The following is a 17,425-nucleotide window of genomic DNA, read 5'->3' on the forward strand; positions in this document are numbered from 1 at the left end:
AGTCCTGAACGTGTAGCTTCCTAATCTAGTGTTTCTCAAGTTGAGTCCTGAACTTCTAGTCGGATTTCAGTGTTCGGACTCACTCAAATTCCTTACAAATGTTGGTTCCCCAACCCTCTAAATTTCTTATCTTAATCTCAAGAGTCTTCTGTGGCTTGTCAATTTGTCATGACATTATTTACTTAATATCATTCTGCAGGGTTTTTGCTTGGAATCCTTCAGGTGCCATCAGTTTGGGTGGACCTACTTGAATATATCTTAAACTGAAACTGACACAGTTGATACAAATGTGACAGAACCGGATAAACACTTAATTTCAGATGATTTCAGTTAAAGACAGGGCGCAAAAGAAGCACTTGTTATTTGGTTACTTAGGTGTCAAGTTAAGACTTAAGACTCTGTTTTGTTCTGTTCACAAATAATTAATTAATAATATATATAGGCGGATATATGCAAAATATATATATGTGCGTTTGACGATTATTTTATGCATTGTATCACACGATCTGAAAACACCAAAGAGCAGAGATTCTGAGCTTCGTCTAAGAAGCTTTCTAGTCCTCCGTCATCTGATTAGCCGCGCCGAAAGAAAGAGGACCATCCGATATTTTCACCATTGGCCAAACCTCAGCAGTAACAACTAGCTTCCGTCCTCCCACTTCACTTCCGTTAAGTTCCAAGGCCTTGTCATTTGCGTCATCTCCGACGATAATAACAGAAGCAGGACTGTTAACAAAACAAAAAACAAACAAAAAGACATTTCACAAACTGGTTTCGTTCGAGCTTAAAAGGTTTTGTTATCGCAAAAAGAAAGAAAAAAAAAACAAAACAAACCTGGTGAGTCCGGGCAATTCAACTTTAAGGATTACTCCACATGAACGGAAGTGATCCTTCAACGCCTTCTTGATTTCATCCGCAGGAAGGGAGGTGTCGAATCCATCAACACCAATAACCCAACTGTTGGATAACAAATTTTATTATTAATGTAATTAACACATCGTACATACATCCTCATATATTATATATATATATAAAAATCTCGAAATTAAAAAAGCGTAGTAAAGTTACCACTGTTGTCCTCTCGTAAAGGAGAACTTTAACCCAGAACCCTAATAATCAGTACAAAAGGTGTAATAATTTTGTCACATGATATAGGTAGGTAGGTAGGTAAAAATTAAATTTATGAAGAAAACGATTATTATTAGAGAATCAATCAAAGAGCCAGAAGGATTACCTGGTATGCGTTACACGTACACTTCTAGAGTTATACATGAAAAGAAGAGATATCAGAGGTAGGGATTTGAAAACTACAAATCATTTATCATATTAATTAGAGAATCAAAGGAGAGGATGATTACCGGCGGGATTGCGTAATAGCCGAAATTCGTGGAAGCGAACTGATTCACGTTAGGATGACAATAGATATGAGATTTATTAGAGTTTTTCAAAGATAAAATAATTTTATCATTAATTAGAGAATTAAAGAGAGCAATAAGGAGAGGATGATTACCGGGAAGCCACCGCTAGGGTACGGGGTTTCGTTGTCCATGCCGTCGGGGAGTTTCCCGGCAGAGTAGTTGTTCACGTTATGCATTGAGAGAGAGAGAGAGAGAGGTTGACAAGAGATATCAGATCTAGGGTTTTCAGATTTTGGGATTTCATAGGACTCGAAGCTCTTTATTTATATTATTTTTTACTTTTATCTTTTTCAGGGGGATAACGCTCTTTTCCTTTTAACTTCTCATGTCATGACATTCGTTATTGGATTACTCTGCAGGATAATATTATTAACACATGGACAAAAGATACCAGTTCTAGGGTTTTCAGATTTAGGGATTATAGAGGACCCGAAGCTCTTTATTTATAATTTGTTTCTTTTTTTTTGGGGGCTTTAGATTATTAATATTATTTTATACAAGGGATCTTAGCAAGCACTTTTCTTAGCTCTTTCTTCGAGATAGTGATGGTCTCGTTAGAGATACAGATTTCAGTAAACTGGTCTCTCGATTATAGCCAATTGAGTCGGTATCTCTACTTCGCTCTAAATCGCCAAAACCAGTATCATCTAGCTACTAGAAGAAAAAAAAAAAAAAAAAAGATATATCTCAGATACTCAAGGGCTATAATAGAGTAACTCCATTTGTCTCTCTGCCTCTATCCGAGTTCTTTTTTTCTAGGAACCTCTTCTGTTTTTGATGTGTATGCTTATGAATAGGAGACTCCACATGATGTTATTTTGAAGCCTTCCGTTGTCAAAGTAGATACATGGGATCAGAAGTTAAAACATAAGCCGCCTACAGATAGAATATTGGCAACAGAGATCGATTTTAACCTTTGCCTTGTAAGTTCAGATCTTTGAGATATAAATTTTCGTAGTTTGGGCTAGCTAGTGAAGAACGACTTGAATTCTTAATCCGGCAGATGAAATCTACCCGGGTCAAAATCCGGTTATCATAAGAAAATGTGACATTCTGAATCAAGAAGATTTGAGTTATGTACTTCGCTTTTGTTGCGTTACTTTCTCATAAAACTATGTTTGTTTCTTTTACTTGAGTTTTTCATTATCAAACTATATGTTTAGCGATGACTGTTGTCTGCTAGTGTAATACCTTGTTAGGATTTAGCTATATCAATTTAGTTGTACGTCGAAAATAAAATAATATATGATAAAAGAGAGTTCGAGGCTTAACTATCAACTGCTATCAAACATGTGTTTTTGTGTGTGATATCTTCCTGACATCAAAAGTTTCATAAGTTCAAAAAATCAGCACAAATATGAATCTAAATTAAACACTCTATTTGCCTGAGTAGATCGATTAAGTGTTGATTTACATTTTATTCAAAAAAAAAAAAAAATTAAGTGTTGATTCCTTTATACCAAAAATATGGATCCTTTATGTGCATTTTGGACCAATATAAAACATACAATTTGGCCAAAATGAATAACACAAAGAAGGATTGGTTGACAAACATATATGTAAGATGAAGAAATACTCGATCGGTTGCAATATTATTGTGTATGGCCAAAAGACCAAAGTCTCCATAATATACATCTACATGCATTACACAACACATTTCTTCTATGAAACTTCTGTATAACGACACATTTCATTTTGCAACTACATTGAAATTTCAATTCAGAGGTGTGAACCCTAGTTTGTAATTGATGTAGTAGTTGAAAATGCAAGATGGAGACAAAAAAAACTTCAATTTTCATATGAAATTTTAAATACATTTTACTAGAAACTTCACTTTTCATAACATTTCAACAGTAAAATATTAAAAGAAACTTCAATTTTAATAACAGTAAATTGTTGAAGAAAATACAATTTTGATGAGTTGGATGTTTGGAACAGATAAATAACAGTAAAATGTTAATGTGGTACATTTACTGATTTACACATGCACATTATATAACTCAACTAAGATGAACAAATATAACACATGCAATTTCCCTACATTTTCTTCTTCTGTCGTTTTAGGCATTTGAAATTTCAAGGCAAGCCTTGCACAAATTGACCCATGACTTTCTTAACCGCGGACATCAGGTAAGAGAAAATAATAATAAAAACCCCAAAGAGAGACTTTGGTGTGTTGACCTAAGTATATTTAATGTCCAAGAAACATCTTCTCCTTCTCCATTTTTGTATGCAATAAACCATTCGATCACCTGTGGCTGTGGACAGTCGGTTGTGTACTGCAAGCCAAGTACAGAAGGAATATTTAGGTGTTTCATGAGCAAACCAAACGCCCTTATGCCAAGCAACCAGGTTGGAGGTTGTTTTAATATGGTTCCATGTATCCCTAGTCGAAAAGGTGGCCTTATAAACATCACCTTTACCTCGCCATAAGACACGATAAGCCTGAGAAGTAGTTCTAGTCTGAAACGCTTGATGCAGAGCATCCTCAATTTCGTTGAACAACTCAACACGGTGACGCCGTCGTCTCCGATTATACCAAGCATCATGAAGAGACATATGTTCTCTTATCCCTAAATCAATCATGCCTCCTGAACCAACTTTATCCAACAAATATTCATGGCTCGACCAGTTGTCATACCAGAACGATGTGAGAGCCCCATTATTAACCTCCACTTTTACAAAAGTTTCTGCCAAGTCTCTATATTTCAGCAAACATTTTCACATCCAGGAGCCCGAGAGAGATGCAGGTTTAACAGACCAGAAACAGCCATCCTTAAATAAATTCATGCGAGACCATTTAACCCATAACGAATCCCCACCAGAGACCAACCGCCAAATCAACTTTAAGCAACTCACGTCATTCGTCTCCTTCAGTGATCTCAATCCTAATCCACCCTCACACTTAGGTTTACATACATCAGTCCATGACAACTTTTCCTTCTTAGCATTCAGAGCCGGACCAGACCATAAGAAAGCAGAGCATATACTGTCAAATTCTCGAATACTCTCCCGCGGAAGCCTGAAAGCACTCATCCAGAAGCTTGCTGTACACCATAACACCAAGCGTATGAGGTCGAGACGACCCGCAAAGGAGAGGTTGCATGCCATCCACGTTTTTACCCTGTTACAAATTTGATCAAACAAAGGGGAGAGTTCTGCTGTAGTGAGTCTGTGAGGTATTAAGGGGAGTCCAAGATATCTAACAGGGAGCTGTCCCAATCCGAAACCATACCAATTGCCCAAAAGTGCAGTATTATCCAGGGAAACTCCTCCAAGATACAAAGTTGTTTTCTCCATACTTATGGTTAGGCCTGAACGCTTAGCGAAAATATTCAAAACCTGGACAATACCATCAACTGATCTAACTTTACCATCCAATAATATCATGAGGTCGTCGGCAAAACAAAGATGCATTAACCGACGATTTTTGCATCGCGGGTGATATCCAATGTCCTGCGAGTCAGCGGCTTTGTCCAACATCTTGGATAGAACATCCATACAAATGACAAACAGGTAGGGCGAGAGCGAGCAGCCTTGACCCAGTCCCCTAGCACTGCGAAAGTAACCCGAAAGCTCTCCATTCACCTGAGCCGAGAATGAAGCCATAGTGACACATAGAGAGATCCAATGGATAAAGACAGGAGGGAACTACAAAGTGCTTAAAACATTGAACAGAAAAGACCACTGAACTGAATCAAAGGCCTTTGAAATATCCACTTTCACCGCACACCTTGTAGAGATATTATTCGCATGATAGTCCTTCACCAGCTCTGTTGCAAGGAGTACGTTTTCAATAAGTAACCGATCCGCCACAAACGCTGATTGGTTCCCATCAATAAACTCAGGCAAGATGCGTTTAAGTCTATTGGTAATAACCTTCGAGATAACCTTGTAAAGAACATTACAGCAGGAGATCGGTCGATAATCTCTCATCTCTTTAGCATCCTTTTTCTTCGGTATGAAAGCTAGTATCGTGGCATTGAGTCCCTTTGGTAGAAAGCCTTTGGCAAAAAAATACTGGACCGCAACAACGAATTCATAACCAATGATGTCCCAAGCGACTTTATAAAATTCGACTGTGTAGCCATCTGGGCCCGGTGACTTGTCACTTGGCATAGCAAACAAAACTTTTTTAATTTCCTCCCCCGTGACAACCCTAGTGAGCCAGCGACAATCTGCCTCTGAACAACGGAATGGCAACAAATCAGCAAGACAGTCCACTGACATCTCCTCATAGTCAGCAGATATAGTTTGGAGAAAGGATTGAAAAAAAGACACAGCCTCCGCTTTAATATCCTCTGTGGTCTTTAGCATTCGCCCATTCTGAGTTACAATTTCCCTCATCGTATTCACAGCCTCTCGAGTGGCCACAGCACGATGGAATGCCTTGTTGTTCCGATCGCCCACTTGGAGCCAGTGCAATATTGATCTCTGTTTCAAAAACTTCTCCTGAAGAACAGAGACATGATCCCATCATACGTAAACCTCTTTCTCCTTTTCCATAGCAGAAACAGAAGGGGAAGCTAAATTGGCCTCCTGCTTCCGGCACAACTCCTCCAACGCATCCTTAGTCCGTTTGTACAAGTTACTCATCTTCTTCCTTGCCAAACATCAGATACGCGGTTTTAAAAGCTTGAGCTTTTTTGAAAACCGGTAGAGCGATGAAGTTGACAAATAAATCCCATCCGTGCGCTCCCATAACTCTTTGACAAGAGGCTTAAACTCCTCCATTTCAGCAATACCATTCACAAACTTGAATGGTCGTCGGGAGATACTTGTACCTGCAACCCCACTTAAATGAACTCTACATCGTAAATGATCCGATATTCCTCCAGCTTCGAACACACTGTAAGATTGCAGAAAAGAGGAGGACCAGTTGTCATTGACCAAAACTTGATTCAGTTTTTTCGAAATCAAGTTACCATCCTGTTTGTTACTCCATGTAAATAAAGGGCCATGATAGGCCAAATCCTTAAGCTGACAGTCATTCACCACTGAACGAAATCATGCATCCCCGGAAAGAGAGTAGGTCGAGTGTCCACTCCCGAATGCTCGTCTAGCTCCAAAGTCACATTAAAATCTCCCAGAACCAACCAAGGTCTGTTACGAACAATTGGAGAAGCGTAATGTGCTCTCAAATCTGTCCACAACTCCTTCCTTCCTTCTACACTGTTTGCCGCATGAACAAAAGAGCAAAAAAATTCCTCCTCCTGCTCTTCTAGTTTGACGGAACACGTTATAAGTTTACTACTTTTATAAAACGGAGTAAGTCTTACATTACCCCTCCAAACAACCCAAATACGCCCCAAAGGATGATGCTCATAGTTAGTCAATAAAGACCAGTCTTTGAACACCTTTTTCCTCAGCCGCATAGCTTTTCCTTCTGTTACTCGAGTTTCCAACAGACATCCAAACTGAAATTTACTATCATCCACCCACTTCTTTATTATGGAATGCTTTGTAGATTTATTTAGACCGCTTACATTCCAAAAAAACAAGGACATTTAATTTGATTTTTGAGCATTTTTCTTTTTCTGCTCCCTAGGAGGATTCCTAGATGATTGAGAAGAAGTTTGTTGAATCACCTTATGTGCTGTCTTAGAATCCCGCGGGAGAGAGGGACGTATCCAGGACTCACTGGCTTTATCACGAGCCTTGTCCTTTTGCTCTGATAACACGTTTGATAACACGTTTCGAATAAAGCTTTGTCTGTTATTCAATCAAATCTGTCCAAATTTGATAACACGTTTTACTTATAACCCAAGAAATATATATGTAAGAAAAAAACATAATCACATATTCCTTCTTCTAGAGTAGCAACGTTGAAGCTTCACTTCATCAATAGGCATCGGATCTTCCGGGAAGTTACACGGCACAATCGTCCCCGGCTGCTTCTCCGGCAACAACTGACACGGCGCAGGAGTCACTCCACTGGTGTAACCAGAAATATCAGTACAATTCCAAAGCACTTTCTTAGGTTTCTTGGATAGAGTGATCGTCACGTTAGAGATACAGATTCCTGTAAACTGGTCTCCTGATATACCAGCCAACTGAGCTGGCATCGTCACGTTCTCCGCTACCATGTCTTGGTAGTTGATGTTCTGAATCACTGGTAACGCCTTCGGATCGTAATGCTCGTCCGGATGAGAACCGTAACTCCCGGTCATCCAAAACACATACTTCATTGTCTTCATTGTCATTCCTCTTACGTACACATCCTTCACGTATCCGCCTCGTCCAATAGCTGTTTTGATCCTGTAGAGATTGAAATAACGGTATCTTGTTAACCAAAACCAAACTAAACCGGTTGATTTAAGTGAACCGGGTGGTTACATACCTGATTCCAGATTCAGAGTCAATGGCGACGATATCTTCAGCTCGAACATCTTCAATTCCACCGGACATCTCGCTGCCGAGAGCGATCACGGCACTGTCTGGGGAAATGCATGTGAGCCGTCGGATCAAAAGCTGTTTCGTAGGCATGCCGTATGCGATTCCGTACTGATCCCATCCACTCTTTACGGCGATACAATCGTCACCGGAGACTATGTAGCAGTCCTCGATCCTCGTGTTGGTACAAGAATCTGATACAAAACCGGTACTAATTAGTTAATTTCAGCCAGCTCTTTAGAAAAACCGGTTATTGGAAGTTAAATGAGTTCGTACCGGGGTTGATTCCGTCGGTATTTGGTACCGTGACCGGTGCTAATATTGTCAAACCTTGGATTAATATATTGCTGCATTTTACAAGAAAATAATTAAAACCGGTTTATAATAGGTTAATAATTTGATAACCGAATGGTTAAACCGGGTTGTTTTTTTTTTAACCTGCTGTAGACCGGGTGAATATGCCAAGAAGGAGAATTCAAGAAAGTGAGATTGGAGATTTGGATACCATCAGAATGCATGATCTCAATCAAATAGGGTCTTGTGTATTTTAGTTCTCCTCTCTTGAATTTTCCCCACCATGGCTCTCCTTGTCCATCAATTGTCCCATTCTCACCTTTCAAAATTCAATAATCACAATTTTTATCAGTTTGCTAAGGTGTAGTTTTTTTCAGATATTTTAGTTGGTTCGGAAGTACTAACCGGTGATAACCACGTCGGTTAAGTTTGAACCGAAAAGTAGACTGATGAATCTTCCACCATCTGTGTCTCTCCCTCGCCCGTACGAAGGCAATGGCTCTATCACTTCATAGTCACTCTCTTCCTATTAATAACGTTAGAACCAACAATTATTTCATAGTTAGCTTTCAAGTCAAACTTTGTCTATTTAACAATATGACATTTACAACAACTTTAGAATAAGTTTCAACAAGTATAATCCTGAAAAGGGTCTCTCTTAATTTTGGTTAGCTTTAGGCCTAGGAAATAAAAAGAACTACTTTAGGCTAAGGCCAAAAGTAACATGTGGCTCAGTTTTGGAATCGAAATGGACGAGTGAGATCTTCCAAACAAGTATGGGTCACATACTCTTAAAAGTTAAAACCGTCCAATATTGATCCCCACTACGTTTGCCTATTTTTTGTCTTTGCGTAACCACCACTTTACCCTATACCCTCTACTTTTAGAATTTAGAGTAACGCATTCTAATAAATGTTTTTTAATGTTTTTCAAATCTCACAATTACGAATGTGTACTACTTTTTATGTACACAAACTATTTACTAATTAATAGAACCATGACTTTTTTTTTTTGTTGGTATAACGAAAAAAAGCATAGCTTGAATGGCCCAACCACATAAGAAGAAGCTGGCCAGCAAATGTCACGTGAATGTTTAATTTGTATGTATGAATTGCAACAACACAAAATTAGCAACAGAGAAAGAATACCATTTCATCTAAGACGTTTATGGAGTTTTGTGTCACGGGTGTTCCTAGTTAATTTTTTATATAATTATAATAGACTAATGAACAATTTTATAATGGTTACATAAAACTTACTTTTTTTTTTTTTTTACATAAAACTTACTTGAGAGGCGAGGATAACAGCATCAGGGTGGAGAAAGAGCGTGAAATGGCTGGTGAGGTTAAAGCTTCCGGTGAGCCACCGTCCAGCGGGAACAAATAACAATGAGCCACCGTGATCAGCGAAACGGCTAAGTTGTGAGACCGCGTCACGAAACGCCGCCGTATTTGAGGTCACACCGTCTCCCACGGCGCCAAACTCGTCCAAGGAGGCTGAGTAAGCTCTACACGATATTGCTGAGTACTCAAACTCTTCTCCACGACGGTGGCCACGGTGACGACGATGGCGATGGACCCGATGGTTATGGGAATCAGTGGCTATGAGGTCATGTTCGGCATCGGCGGTTCCTATGAAGCCACCCTCGTGGCTGATGAAGAGAAGGAGGAGAAGGAAACCAAAGGTGGAGAGAGAGGTTGGCATGGCGGTTTTTTCTAGGGGAGAAATGAAAATGTATTTTTTGTTGTTGTTATGAAAGGAGGAGTTTATTTATATAAGGGACAAACATAAATAATTCGATTTTTGATAACATCATTATTGGTTTTAATTTTATATAGGGTAACGGACTGACGGTGTATATATTTTGGAATTTTTTAGAGAATGTTGTATCATAAATGTAGTGGAATTTGAGCTAGCCTAATAAGTAAATAAATATTTCAAAATCTAAAAATATTAAATTATTTTTGGATCATCAAAATAAATAACCCTCTTATCAAGAATTTATGTTTTTATTAAATACAACTATGCCTTACAAGGCGACGTTATCGTCTTAAAAACATAACAGAACTACTATAATTAACAGTACTCTACGTAAAGTTTCAATTGATTGAGCAACAACAAATTTGGAAAATGTGACCACTAACTTCTTTTGACTTTGAAACCAGCAGTGTAGGATGAGATTTCCCCAATTTGAGCAAATGCGTTGAAGATTTTATTATTGTCTGCCATCTCTTAAAGAACAACAATTAAATATTGTTAACTGAGAATGTCGTTAATTACCCCAGATCACTAAACATATCAATATCTGTTTTGATAAAAATTGTGATTTCAGGTAAAAGTTCTTGTGAAACAAAAAGTTGATACAAAACAAATAAGATGGATGATAGTACTTATTTTGACAAAATTTATGAAAAACACTCAATTTCATTGATCGTAAAAAATAAATAAACAACCCTTTTAATCTTTTCTTTATAAGTTAAGAGTTTCACTCCCTAAAAAACATTATGGTAGAGTATTGTATTAATTATTATACATTTTACCTTAATCCTACTTTTGAAAAAGTGGTCCATGAAAAATAGTATTTCATCAAATTCCTTTGTACTATACTATGTTGGCTAAATAAGCTAGACTACTTCATCATTTGGCATGGACATAGATATATACATTAAGTAATAGACTATTGACTTAAAAAACTATACAACTAGAGCACGGCCTTCTGATCTACTTTGGGGTATATGGTTTACTGAGTCACTCCCACCAACCTAATCTATCAGGATTGAACAGATGAAGAAAATGAACACAGAATCGAGCAAGAACTAGAGAGAGAGTGAAGAGAGAGCTGAGCTTAGTGAGAGAAAGTTTGTTATTCTCATTAATCTGTAAATGAATGATTACAGCTGTATATGTACTAGATTAGGATTAAGTAAAATGAAGCTTAATCCTACATAAACTATACAATATATAAACCAGTTAATTAATCTCGGTTCACTATACTCTGATACACCCCCTCAAACCTTTCAATCCGGATCCATAGAAGGATTGTAAAGGTTTGACAAACCCATTCGATTAAGTAAAGAATGGAATTGTCGTGTCTGCAAAGGCTTAGTCAGGATATCAGCAAGTTGGTTCTCTGTTCCAATGTGCAGTGTCTTCAGGTTCCCAAGCTTGATCTGATCTCGCACAATGTGGCAATCAATCTCTATGTGCTTCGTTCTTTCATGGAACACTGGATTTGTGGCGATGTACACTGCAGATTTGTTGTCACAGAAGAGCTTAGCAATCGAGGTAACTGGAGCTCGAAAATCCCGAAGAAGTTGCTGAATCCATAGGACCTCCCGAGTAACCTCAGCCATGCTCCTATACTCAGACTCCGTACTGCTATGGCTCGCAACATGCTGTTTCTTGGTTTTCCAAGAGACAAGTGACTTACCAATGTAAACATAAAATCCAGTAATCGAACGCCTTGTATCAGTGCAGGTTCCCCAATCCGCATCCGCAAAAGCATTCACACAAGTCTCATTAGATGTAGAGTATAACAGACCTTGACCTGGACTACCTTTGATGTACTTGAGAATCCGATGTGCAGCTTGCATATGAGCATCAGTAGGGAATTGTAAGAACTGACTGAGATGATGTACTGCAAATGTGATGTCAGGTCTTGTGATCGTGAGGTAAAGAAGGCGTCCAATAATCTCCCTGTAAGGCCGTGCCGAATCCAAAAGAGTACTTGTGTCCTTCGTAAGGTGAACATATGGATCCATGGGAACAATAGCCGGCTTGCACGCTAATAATCCAGTGTTCTCCAGTAAGTCCAGAGCATACTTTCGCTGACAAACAGATATACCCTTGCTCGTTCTTGTTATCTCCAGCCCAAGAAAAAATCGCAGAGGACCTAAGTCCTTGATTTTAAAAGCGCGAGCAAAGACAGCCTTAAGTGCAGCCAAATCCTCAGCATTATTACTAGCAATAGCAATGTCATCAACATACACTAAGACTGCTAGAAAACTGGTTGCTGTGAACTTAACAAATAAAGATGTATCTGCCTGAGATTGTAAGAATCCATCATCAAGTAAGACTGAGGTAAACAAGCGATTCCACTGCCTAGAAGCTTGTTTTAACCCATATATTGACTTACGAAGGCGGCATACAGCATTTGGAGGTAAGACTTGTGAATTACCTGGAGTATAGCCTTGAGGTAAACTCATATATATCTCCTCATCAAGTTCACTGTGCAGAAATGCATTAGAGACGTCCATTTGAGATAACTCCCATCCATGTGTAGCTGCCAGTTCTAACATAAGTTTGACACTCGTTAGCTTCACCACAGGAGAGAAAGTCTCATTGAAATCAACACCTTCCTGCTGAGTATATCCCTTAGCCACCAAACGTGCCTTATACCTCTTAATAGTACCATCAGAATTATATTTGATGGTAAATACCCATTTACAGCCAACAACATTCTTTCCAGGGGTAAAGAAGTAACATACCAGATTCCATTTATCTCCATCGCATCCAGTTCCTCATTAACGGTACCTTTCCATATATCAGACGCCATGGCTTCTTCAAAGGTCTTTGGTTCAGTCTCCATTGAATAGGATAAGATATAGGAACAATAATTTGGGTTGAAGCAATCATATGATAGAACACAAGATAGTGGATATGGGGTAGTATGATTAGGGGGAAGAATAGATGAGACAGTAGCCAATGCACAATGATACTCAGATAAGTAACTAGGGACTTTAGCATTTCGTTTTGGTCTCTCCGTAGGTAAAGAAACAGATGTAGTATATGGTAAAACAGTAACAGGTTCCCTATGTTCCCTAGGCTCCCTATTCTCCCTACTTGGCACTGATGGTGATGATGATGAATGTATAGGATGCGGTGCAGAATTAATGACATCAGGCAAACCAGTTGAAGTAATAGATGTAGATGGCATATCAGGAACAAAAGGAATTGGATATGGTAGAATGGTATGCGAAAATAGATCAGCAGTGTGTGGTTCGGAAGCAAGATATGGAAAAATATGTTCATGAAAAACAACATTACGGCTAATGGAAATAACATTCGTAGTTAGATCCAAAACTTTGTATCCTGAAGGATATCCCAAAAAGACACTAGACTGTGCTCTCGGTGTAAACTTTGTTCTATCCTTTTGCAGTGTACTAACATAGCAAAGACAACCAAATGACTTAAAAGCTTTATAATCCGGTTTCTTATGCATTAACTTTTCAAAAGGAGAAACATTATCAAGTAAAGGAGATGGTATTCTATTTATGATAAAAGCAGCAGTAGTAATGCAATCACTCCAATAGACAAGAGGAATATTTGATTGAAAAAGCAAAGCTCTAGCCACATTTAACAAATGTTGATGTTTTCTTTCCACTACTGAGTTTTGTTGCGGAGTATAAGCACAAGAGAAGAAATGAAACATGCCATGTTCTTTAACAAGATCCTTAAAAGCTAATTCTGGGGCATTATCAGTTCTAATTGCTTTTATCTTTGTATTGAATTCAGTTGCAATAAGTTTCATAAACGTAGGAAAGACATGAGTAACTTCACTTTTATTTTTCAACATATATATCCAAGTCACTCTTGTACAATCATCAACTATGGTAAGAAAATACTTGTATCCTTCTATAGACTCTACCGAGAAAGAACCCCATATATCTAGATGTATCAAATCAAATGGTTTCTCAGAGACATGATTATGAAAAGGAAAAGACAAACGTTTTTGTTTAGCTAATGGACAAACTGGACAATGATCTAGACGAGAGACACTTGTTTTATTAAGAGAAATATTACCCGACATAAGCTGTAACTTGGCGTTTGAAGGATGCCCAAGGCGTTGATGCCAAAGAATTCCTTCATCCACAAAGGATCCAGAGACTTGATTGATGACAGGAGACTTAGCAGGTGTAGATAGGGAGTGTTCATTCAAGATGTAAAGATTGTGAAAAAGATTAGCACTCCCAATCATCCATCCCTGAGAAGACTCCTGTAAGAAACATGATGTAGGATAAAAATGGGCAGAGCATTGATTATCATGCAGCAAAGTCGAAACACTAATGAGATTAAAACGAAAGGATGGAACATAGAAAACATTATAAAGAATCAATGAATCAGACAAATGAATGGTGCCAGTTTGGTTAATAGGGAGTCTAGTTCCATTAGGTAAAGCTACTGTGATGCCAGAGACTAAAAAAGTTTCACTAAACTTAGAGAGATCACAACAAACATGACTAGTTGCCCCACTATCAATAATTCAAGCACCATTAGGCAAAACACTATGAAGAGAAGAGAGAACGTGATGTTTATATGTGAGATTACTATTCTCATATCTAAGATTAGAAGAGATATTGAAGACTGTACCAGAAGACGATTGAGGAGCCATAACCCCTAATTCTGTAATAGATGCACGAGAAGAAGAAACTTTAGGCGCTGAAGCTTCGGAAACCTGAACATGTGATAGTTGATTGACCATTGGTTCTGTAATCTGAACTCGAGAAAGTTGACTGATCAGATCCTGAGCTTGACTCTAAGTCAACTGACTCACATCCAGATTAAAAGCATTAACCGGAGCAGGAGGATAATACGGCATGCCTCCATCAACCTGAACATTCGCCACCATCCTTGGTTATGACATACCAGATCGTGGACCAAAATTCTGATTAGACTGACCTTGAGGATAATGTTGACCTTGATTGTTTTGATTAGCCTGACCACGAGGCACAAAGGAAGGTCTCTGAGTATTCTGTCCTTGACCTGAGTTGTTCTGAGTCGGATATTTGTAACCAGGTGGATAACCATGACCCTTGAAACATGTTTGAATCGTGTGTCCCATCTTCCCACAATGAGTACACATCGGTCTATTACCCCTTGGTCTATAAGTGTTGTAAGCTGCCACATACTCACACGGTTCCACCATATACGATCCATTAGAAGGATCACCTTCATAACTACCAGTCGTCTGAAAAGAGACATTATCAGACTTGACAAGAGGCTTGAGAGAAACAGTGCGTTGTCTTTCATCTTGAGTAACCATGTTGTATGCTTCCTCCATACTTGGTATTGGTTTCAGCATCAAGATGTGTCTTCTCGTCTGTTCATAACTCTCATTTAACCCCATCAAGAATTTAGTTACTCTACTACGATCCTGCAAACGTTCCCAAAGAACAGCTGCATCACATTCGCAATGACCACAAGTGCAAACAGGAAGTTCTATGTAATTCTTGTACTCTTCCCAAAGTGTTACTAACTCAGTGTAGTACGCACTAACATCCAAAGAACCTTGTTGAATACAAGTAAGCCTCTGTTCAATCTCATAAACCTGAGGCGCATCATCTTGCTTGAAACGAGACAAGAGATTCTTCCAGATACCTTCTGCAGTTGGAATGTACAAAAAGCTAGCTCCAATCTTCTTTGAAACTGAACTCATCAACCAAGTGGAAACCATATCGTTGCAACGTGACCAAGAACCATGACTCGGATGATCTACGGGAGGTTTTTGAATCGAACCATCAACAAATCCCAATTTATTCCTAAAATTCAAACCCATCCGTACTGATCTACGCCAAGAATGAAAATCTGAACCCGAAACAAGTCGATCCGAAACCAATTGCAACCCAGCATGATCAGTACTATGAAGGAAATAAGGATTCTCGTAGAGATCCGTACCTGCATCACCCAGATTTCGCAAATTTTGATTCGTCGAAGTAGTCGGACGTTGATTTGATCCCATATTGATGAAGAATCGAATTGAGTATAAGAGATTGTTCCGATTGAAAGCAAAATAAGAATCGGAAAAACAATTAGGTCAAAGAAAGAAGAACTCAGAGAGAATCGTATGCGAACACGAGTTGAAGAATCGCTAATACGATGAAACAACAAAAATCAAAAAAGAAAGAGATGATGAAAGAGATGATGTGAATGAGAATAAGCTCAGCTGAAGAAGCGCTCATGATCGATGATGCTCTGATACCATATCAGGATTGAACAGAAGAAGAAGATGAACACAGAATCGAGCAAGAACTAGAGAGAGAGTGAAGAGAAAGCTGAGCTTAGTGAGAGAAAGTTTGTTATTCTCATTAATCTGTAAATGAATGATTACAGCTGTATATGTACTAGATTAAGATTAAGTAAAAGGAAGCTTAATCCTACATAAACAATACAATATATAAACCAGTTAATTAATCCCGGTTCACTATACTCTGATATAACCTTTCCTCAATTTCTAAACTTAACATATCATGATGGTAATAAATGTTTAAATACGTAAAAAAAAAATACGTGGCTGCCAATCGAGGCAGAATAAAAGAATATATAAGAATTGATCATAATCCAAAATATTGTTCACGGCACACCAACCCCGTTAATCTCAAAATGTTCGCATGTCATTGGCATGTATATGTGACCGATCAGATTCTCACTGCACATGCAAACCTTACAAAATAGCCAAACCTTTTTAACTGTAACTTATAAAAAGATACACTAATGATATATATATATATATATATATATATATATATATATTACGGCCTAATCGTCCAATGTCGTTTGCCAAACTCTGTAACGGTTTTAAATATCATATTACGTATGCACATGTGTCTATGAGAACAATTGTATGTACTATATTAAACGAGATAAGTTATTGGTGGTTGAGACTTTTTATCTCTAACTAAAAGCCTCCTAGTCAAAATCTCTAACTAATCCCTCTAACAACCTATCAAAAATGTCAAAACTCAAAGGTCAAAGAGAACACCAAACTAAACCTAATAGACTAAATTTAACCTAGTCAATCTAAATAAATGGCTAGCAAAATAGACGCAAGGGAATCAACGAATTAAAACTAACACACATATACACAAACTGACAGTAGATAATGTAAACCGTAGGAAAAAATAATTATGAGAAACTATAATATTGTCAAGTATGATTAGTTTAATTAAGCTGGTGATCCGACTAAATCAGAATTCATATACACTTCATGCCTTCAATATATGATTATAGTCTATAATTTATAGATTATGTGTTTAATTATATGTGATTATGTATCAACAATGTCTAATTTTATACCTAATAGACAACCTTGGATAAATTAGAAGTCATGAGATGGATGAATCTGATAAATGAGAAACTGCAATTTTAGAAGTGGGAGAAAAAATAGCCTGAAAAGGGACCGTAAATTATACTGATTCATGATGTGTGCTTTTTATGTCGGCTTGCACGCCACGATTACTCTGCCCATTATCCGTGAGCTAGCCTCAGCAATAGCATGATCCCATGAATATCTATTTTGTTTGTAGTTATCCAATCTTCCATCA

The 17,425-nt window shown here is 38.1% G+C and overlaps 4 protein-coding genes across 5 annotated transcripts; all 4 read right to left on the bottom strand.

Annotated features, from left to right (window-relative positions):
• Positions 1-401: 401 nt before the first annotated feature.
• Positions 402-1,674, bottom strand: LOC104731124 (nucleolin 1-like). 2 transcript variants are annotated; one of them, XM_087479929.1, is made up of 6 exons: positions 1,511-1,674; positions 1,359-1,397; positions 1,235-1,255; positions 1,069-1,109; positions 835-957; positions 402-726 (listed from the first exon to the last, which is right to left on the bottom strand). In XM_087479929.1, exons 1-6 carry the CDS (start codon positions 1,592-1,594, stop codon positions 555-557), a joined length of 480 nt encoding a protein of 159 aa, XP_087336055.1. In that variant the 5' UTR covers positions 1,595-1,674; the 3' UTR covers positions 402-554. The 2 variants fall into 2 exon arrangements, with proteins under 2 accessions (XP_087336055.1, XP_087336054.1); XM_087479928.1 differs by having other exon boundaries at positions 1,235-1,258.
• A 3,395-nt stretch (positions 1,675-5,069) lies between these two features.
• LOC147930315 (uncharacterized) lies at positions 5,070-6,793 on the bottom strand. The gene is made up of 4 exons (XM_087476811.1): positions 6,414-6,793; positions 6,073-6,267; positions 5,901-6,021; positions 5,070-5,852 (listed from the first exon to the last, which is right to left on the bottom strand). The coding sequence occupies exons 1-4, from the start codon at positions 6,791-6,793 to the stop codon at positions 5,070-5,072; spliced, it is 1,479 nt and encodes a 492-aa protein (XP_087332937.1).
• A 319-nt stretch (positions 6,794-7,112) lies between these two features.
• On the bottom strand, positions 7,113-10,131 carry LOC104731125 (putative polygalacturonase). The gene is made up of 6 exons (XM_010450397.2): positions 9,393-10,131; positions 8,511-8,631; positions 8,250-8,424; positions 8,088-8,158; positions 7,759-8,005; positions 7,113-7,676 (listed from the first exon to the last, which is right to left on the bottom strand). The coding sequence occupies exons 1-6, from the start codon at positions 9,807-9,809 to the stop codon at positions 7,214-7,216; spliced, it is 1,494 nt and encodes a 497-aa protein (XP_010448699.2). The 5' UTR covers positions 9,810-10,131; the 3' UTR covers positions 7,113-7,213.
• Positions 10,132-13,648: 3,517 nt separating this feature from the next.
• On the bottom strand, positions 13,649-16,170 carry LOC147930316 (uncharacterized). The gene has a single exon (XM_087479871.1). The coding sequence runs from the start codon at positions 15,841-15,843 to the stop codon at positions 14,740-14,742; it is 1,104 nt and encodes a 367-aa protein (XP_087335997.1). The 5' UTR covers positions 15,844-16,170; the 3' UTR covers positions 13,649-14,739.
• Between the last annotated feature and the right edge of the window lie 1,255 nt (positions 16,171-17,425).

The sequence above is a fragment of the Camelina sativa genome, chromosome 12, assembly GCF_030686135.1.
Source record: "Camelina sativa cultivar CO46 ecotype springtype chromosome 12, ASM3068613v1".
In the NCBI taxonomy this organism is placed as follows: Eukaryota; Viridiplantae; Streptophyta; class Magnoliopsida; order Brassicales; family Brassicaceae; genus Camelina; species Camelina sativa.